Below are 6,420 nucleotides of genomic sequence, written 5' to 3'. Positions count from 1 at the left end.
AAAGCAAATTGAATAAGAGACAAGTGCCACGCCTCCGCTGGCGACCCAACTAGGTACCCGGGGTGGGCGTACGTGGGGGCGGTGGTGGGGCGTGGCAACGGTTCTCGGGCACAAAAATTAGTTGGTAGTTCCATTCGGGCAAACGTTGTTGTAAATGCGAGGACAGAAATCAAAATGTTCGCATAAAAGAATTATCTGTGCTTAAGTTAGATTATCCCTGGGCCATAGAATCCAATTGGCAATTGAATGGAAAGATGTCGCAGATTCGATTTGCCAACTTTATTTTCCTTCCCATCGCTTTGTCCCTCCCTGATTTGAAGTTCGAGTGCCACTTGAAAGTTGCCCAGCCTCTGGTATCTCTGTCCTCGAATGCATTTCCTTTTTATCGGATTCCATTTGATTTTCTTTTGGGCATGAAACAACAATGCTCAACCAAATGTTGTGGGTTCTCTATTTCTCTAAGGTTAGACAAATGTTATGGGTGCCATAAAGCTGAAGGTGGAGCGCCCATTTGTGTTCTTAGGGATGGAGTCAATCTGAGAGGATGTAAGGACTCTCGTTTTTTGATAAAGCCTAAACCGTTTTAAGGCCATAAATCAAGTCGTACGTCTTCTGTAAAACTAATTTCTAATCTCTGGTTTGGAGAAAATTTCCAAAATATTTACTTCAAAAATACCACATGCTATTTGAACGTTGTTCCATTATTTAAAGGATTCAGAACCATTTATTTATGCTCTCTAAAAAATAATATATATTCTGGTTAGCACATACGTCCCCCACCGACCTTATCGCCCTTATTGGACTCCAATTCCTGAAGGACCGATGAAAGCAGACTCATTTCGCGCATGATGAAGCTCATGATTTTGTCAATCTCGTAGCTGTGGTAGCTTGGAACAATGTCTGCGGACATGGAGTCTGTATATCAAGAAAAGTCAAAGGATTTCAAGGACATACCTCGACGTTTGCAGAGCATGCGGTAGATGATCTGTATGCCATCGAACATGCGTTCCTTGTCCAGATTGTAGAGCGACGTGGTGTCCTTGCAGACACTCAGTATCTTTTCCCATTTGAGGCACGTGGCCCGAGAGTTGACATAGGATCGATCCAATCGGGCCAGGTCGTTCTTGAGACCCAAAACGGTCAACGCCGCGTCGCTGGTGATCTGAACCATTCGCTGGCGCATCTCCTCGATCTCATTTAGTTTCTGGCTCTTCAGCTCATTGATCTCCACCTGGGCCAGCACTGCACAAGAAACAACAACAATTGATGCGAGTATTAGGGAAGTTTGGAGAACCCACTTAGCGCGTCACATCGATCAATACAGTCCTTCGTTGAGATGAAGATGTCCGACACCTTGACCACCTCCTCCAGGACCCTTTCGTATGGCTGAAACTGGGCCACCGTGGCCTTGAGCGCATTGCGAAAGGTGCTCAGCTCGGCAATGGAGGTCTTGAACTCATCTATCTCCTTGGTGACCTCCGCGTGGAGGACGGTCTCCTCGCGAATCGACTTGTCTGCGCTGCGCTTCTTGTCCGCACAGTCCTTGATGAACCCATTTACCTCGACGAAGCGCTTGCGCAGGCGCTCCTGAATTTTGTACATCTTGCGAATGCGCTGCACATTCAACGCCGTTTGTCGTTTGGCATCTTTGAGAAGCTGGTGCTGAACCTGCTTCATGGCGTCGTATTCCCGGAGATTGGCTATGTACAGCATCTCGATGGTGTCCCCGGCCGAATCCCAATTGGGTGGTTTCCTGCACCATCCAAGCTTAGTTCATTCTCGAACCCAACATACTTGCATTTTTAACTTACACAAAGAACTGATCCTGCTGACGAGAGACGCGGTAATCATCGATGGCCGCCTCTGGACTGAGGTCCAGATCGCCGATCACATCGGTCTTAATGGTCGGTTTACGTCGCGGCATCTTGGTCTTTCAAAATATGATCTTCTCTTGAAATGTATTATTATATACTTGGGGAATATCTATCTATACGAGAACGCTGTGTAATGAGTTGTACATGTCTAAGGGCAGACAGCACAGTCAAGGGGATGTGGTCTTAAAATTGTTTTGGGTTCAGCAAAAGATATTTCTAATTTAACATATATGTAAACATATATATTTTATCAACAACATATAGTTGCCATAAGAACTTTCCAAAAATCAATTGTAAATAATCGATAGAAAATCATAGCTTTGTTGTTTTTGATTATAAATGAAATTAATTAATGATTTAAACTATTACAACAGCAAGGGTATAAATAATTCGACAGGTCGCCTAACTTGTTTTTGGGAAAAGAACAACATTCTGCAGTTACCATGACACAGAACTGGGTACACCTTTTCAACCATTGCCAAGGCGACAAAAGAAGCTCCTGGCAACCAAGTGTTTTTTTGTGTCACCGAAAAAGAAATCATGTTCCCAGTAGGTCTTGTTAATTTATATTACAAAACAATAACACATTCCGTAAAGCAAACACACAGCACACACAACCACAACACGCACAGTCCGCAGTATCGCGGTAACCAAAGCAAAAAAAATATACAAAAACTGACAAAAACGTACATTTTAGCTTTTACTTTCGGCAAAGGGATCCAAGATGCCCCGCGTGAAGCCCACCAAGAAGCTCGATGTCCTGGGAAACCTGGACCTGCGGCCCGAGGATGCCGTGGGTGACTACATCAGCTCCAAGCAGCAGAAGAAATTCTTTGTGTAAGTAGGAACACCTATTCTTAATCCTATAAAGTTGCTACTTATGTTGATAGACAAGTAACCCACTCTTAGGCTTATCCTAGTCATGCAGTTTGAGTTTTTAATGAATGAATAATCACCTTCATAATTCACTGCTACGAGGATAGTTCTATTTGGTAACTATTATATGACCATACATACATCAAATCCCGTAGAATTCCGCCCAATTCGGACTCCGCCGGCGACTCCATTGAACTGATATATGTGAACAATCTTCGCGAGCACGAAGCCATGCTCAAGCTGCAGGAGGAGATGCTGACCAGTGCCAAGCGGCAGACCAAGCTGAACTCCGCCAGAGTCAGGAACATGTACAAGATCCAGGAGCGCCTGAGGCGGCGCTTCATCGAGGTGAACAGCTTCATCAAGGACTGCGCGGACAAGAAGAGAGTGGCCGAGAAGACCGCCCAAGCGGAGACGCTCTACCACAAGGAGCTCGGCGAGGGCATTGAGAGCTTCAAGGACTCGATCGGCGAACTCAAGGCTTTTCGGGAGGCTCTCAAGGCCACCGTACAGGAGTTCCAGCCCTACGAGAAGGTACTCGACGAGGTGGTGAAGGTATCCGACATATTCGTGTCGCCAAAGGACTGCACCGATCGCTGTGATGCGCTGAGTGAGCATTAGTAACTTATAATATAATACAAAGCTAATGAACCTTTGATTTACAGTGCTGGCTCAAGTGGAGATCACCAAATTGGAGCATCAAAAGCTCCAAGACATCGAGGGAATGCGGCAGCGTATGGTGCAGATCACAAATGAAGCGGCTCTAACTGTACTGGGTCTAAAAAACGATCTGGCCAAACTGGAACGATCCTATAACGAGTCCAGGGTCCAGTGCCTCAGGTGGGAGAAGATCCTGGCCAAAACCAAGGACGCCATCAACAATAGCTATATGGACAAAGAGCGCACAATAGATGCGATTACCAACCTTCACAAAATCCTTCTACGGCGAAGAGGTAAGTTTTAAATTACCCAAAAATCGGATTTCTACCAAATAGGCTATATATTATATTTTTTTTAGACATACATTCCTTCCCTGCTCGCGCCGACTTGGACAAGGTGTTGGATTCGATCAAAAGCGAAGTGGAAATTTTAACTGGCGTTATAAAGGAAATCGAGTCATCAGATTCCGCGGTGAAGCACGAGGAAGCCAGGGATAAAACTCTATGCTAATTGGATATGAAAATTGCTAGTGTTCGTAGGATCGCTTAGGCACACCTTAAAACTATTAAAACTATAAAACTCTGGACTTCTTTCATAAACAAGTACTTTGTGTGATGGTTCGTTACCCTTAGCCAGCTTCTGCAGCTCGTGGCGATTGTTAATTGTTCTGAGCTCTGCATTCGGTTGTTAATGCCACTTTCTAATTGCTTTTACCTCATAAATCTTCTCCGCTGCTTTCTCAATGCCGTCGTCCGAGTGCGGGGTCCAAATTGGGGTCCTAGCCACTTTCGGCGCGTCCTGCTCTGCAGTCATCATAAGTCACCGAATTGTCGGGCACTCAAGACAAATGTGACACTGGCTTATTTAATTAGATCTGCAGGCGGGATGGAAGGCCAGTACTTAAGCTCCGGAGTCTGTGCATCAACTGGACATTTAGCGCTAACTGCGCCAACTTCGCTTGACGGCTTTTTAATTACGTCAACCCGGAAAATGTTCCTCTTACCACCGCTCTGCATGACAATTAGCCGGTCTAAAAAACTCGCTATCTGGTCAATTGAAAATGTTCTTGCTATTTTTCAGCTGTGAAAAACTTTTTTAATTACCACCGAAAAGAGACGGTGGCAAAAAACAATGGTCGACCATTTGGCCGCCGTCTCTGATTTTCAATTATTTATTGACAGGAGTCTCGATTTGTCGTTTAACCTGTCGAAGTCTTGACACGACCCCGCTTTTTCAACAAAGGCACAAGTAGGGTTTTGGCTTAACACTTTTGCGGCAATGTAACTTTAGTGCCGGTCGACTGACAGATTTTGCTTCAATAATTGATGAGAAAATGCATAAAACTATTTTGATAAAACAGTTATTAGATGTCATCGTGTTTGTACATATTAAATTATGCATTAGCTAGAAAAACAGACACGTTGTCCGGCCAATAATTGGCCTAAACATTCGAGCTTGTGCTCTGCCTAAAGTGTTGCTGTTAGGAGTGGCAAAAATTAATCAGCACCACAAATTATCGCCCTGCGGCCAGAAATAAATTCGAAATTGTCCCTACACATATGCGATCTCGAAGATGTTCTTAATACCCCAACCCACTCGGTCTCTGACATCTTTATGCCATGTCGGCTTCTGGTCGTGTTTTGGTTTCCCGGTGCTCAAAGACATTTCCGCTCGGGCTGGTCGGCGGGATTGGATTCCCGAAAAAAGGTGTAAGAAATCGGGCGAGGTGATGTATGGAAACATTTTAATTAATGCTGACAGCTGAAAATGTCGCGGCCACCTTTTGTTGTGTAAATTTCATCGACTCGAGGCGTTGGACTCTATAATTATGATTGGATATCGTTGCACGTTCCTCGCCCCCATTTCTTTCTATTTTCAATTTGCCTCACCCGTTTCCCCATTGAGCAGCACGTCACTAAATTAATCCGCTTAGTCGTCGCATATTCCCCTCGAGGTTTACCGGACAGACAACCAGGCAACCAGACAACCAGCAGACCCCATCCAAGCCCAAAGAATCGGATTTGGGGGAGGAGGAACCGGCCAGACGCTTGACCAGACGGTTAAGCCTTAATCCTCGATAGTTGTTGGCCCTTAAACTCTTCTAGGGTTTCCATTCGGACGTTTTTTCTTCCAGGTGTCAAGGTGAATGAATGGCTCATTGGGGAGCTGGGGCTCCACTTGTCTGTGGAGCTAATTAGTGAGAACGATTGTTCGGTAAATGTCTGTTATATGAATAAAGATAGCATAACTAACGGATTAATCACACTACTTTATTTTAAACAAATCAATTGTAAACGGGTTTCTATTGCGATTGAAATCTCATAAATAAGTGGGGATCAATGAATTTCGACTATATTTAATGCACAGTGCATAAAATTACCAATACAAATTATAAAGGTCCTTTTAAATTCTGCTTGAGAATACATTTCCAGATTCTATATTCTCCAAAATCTCATTTCATATCTCACCAGAACACCGAACATCAACGACATCCCCAGCTCAATAATAGGCTAATAATAAATAATCCAGAAATCATCCATTGATGGTCTTCGTCGGGAACCTCCTCTATGCGAAACGAAGCTATTGACCCTGTTCAAGTATCCTTAACCTTTGCTGTGCCCGTCGGCCAGAACAAGTGAGCTGCTCCTGACCAACGATTTCCATTGTAATAACAATATATAACACACAAATTTGAATAACAAATTAACTGCTACACACACTCCTCGGCACAAGGGTGACATTCGGGAAGTCTTGGGCCACTCTTGGCCCCACTCTTGGTCCTCCTCCCTGTTGCGTGGGTCTGGAAATAGCCATTCGAGCTCGACTCCTGTGCGAAACGATACAGCGTAGGACATACAACATGCAATATAATTGAATGCCTGCAGGATGTATAGACACATTTGTGTATATGCGCCATACACAATATACCAGCCAGCTAGCATAGCCACAAAATATTTGCTTATGTGGCCCAAAGCAGACCATGCCAGACCATGCCAGACCGGACCAGACC

The 6,420-nt window shown here is 44.5% G+C and overlaps 2 protein-coding genes across 2 annotated transcripts; one reads left to right on the top strand and one right to left on the bottom strand.

Annotated features, from left to right (window-relative positions):
* Positions 1 to 701: 701 nt before the first annotated feature.
* On the bottom strand, positions 702 to 2,039 carry LOC120445274. Its single transcript, XM_039625571.1, has 4 exons — positions 1,812 to 2,039; positions 1,299 to 1,753; positions 955 to 1,242; positions 702 to 900 (listed from the first exon to the last, which is right to left on the bottom strand). The coding sequence occupies exons 1-4, from the start codon at positions 1,922 to 1,924 to the stop codon at positions 761 to 763; spliced, it is 996 nt and encodes a 331-aa protein (XP_039481505.1). The 5' UTR covers positions 1,925 to 2,039; the 3' UTR covers positions 702 to 760.
* A 401-nt stretch (positions 2,040 to 2,440) lies between these two features.
* LOC120445250 lies at positions 2,441 to 4,012 on the top strand. Its single transcript, XM_039625524.1, has 4 exons — positions 2,441 to 2,711; positions 2,906 to 3,360; positions 3,416 to 3,703; positions 3,769 to 4,012. The coding sequence occupies exons 1-4, from the start codon at positions 2,599 to 2,601 to the stop codon at positions 3,918 to 3,920; spliced, it is 1,008 nt and encodes a 335-aa protein (XP_039481458.1). The 5' UTR covers positions 2,441 to 2,598; the 3' UTR covers positions 3,921 to 4,012.
* The last annotated feature ends 2,408 nt before the right edge of the window (positions 4,013 to 6,420 follow it).

This window comes from Drosophila santomea, chromosome 2R (genome assembly GCF_016746245.2).
Source record: "Drosophila santomea strain STO CAGO 1482 chromosome 2R, Prin_Dsan_1.1, whole genome shotgun sequence".
Classification (NCBI taxonomy): Eukaryota; Metazoa; Arthropoda; class Insecta; order Diptera; family Drosophilidae; genus Drosophila; species Drosophila santomea.
This window is presented reverse-complemented; position numbering and strand designations above follow the sequence as displayed.

Excerpts from the sequence above, each read along its gene's own strand:
- LOC120445274 (XM_039625571.1), bottom strand. The coding sequence starts at position 1,924 with ATGCCGCGACGTAAACCGACCATTAAGACCGATGTGATCGGCGATCTG. Across the intron at positions 1,243-1,298 it reads TGATCGATGTGACGCGCTAA|TGCTGGCCCAGGTGGAGATC; the intron begins GTGGGTTCTCCA and ends TTTCTTGTGCAG. Across the intron at positions 901-954 it reads CATGCTCTGCAAACGTCGAG|ACATTGTTCCAAGCTACCAC; the intron begins GTATGTCCTTGA and ends CCATGTCCGCAG.
- LOC120445250 (XM_039625524.1), top strand. The coding sequence starts at position 2,599 with ATGCCCCGCGTGAAGCCCACCAAGAAGCTCGATGTCCTGGGAAACCTG. Across the intron at positions 2,712-2,905 it reads CAGCAGAAGAAATTCTTTGT|AATTCCGCCCAATTCGGACT; the intron begins GTAAGTAGGAAC and ends CAAATCCCGTAG. Across the intron at positions 3,361-3,415 it reads CGATCGCTGTGATGCGCTGA|TGCTGGCTCAAGTGGAGATC; the intron begins GTGAGCATTAGT and ends TTTGATTTACAG.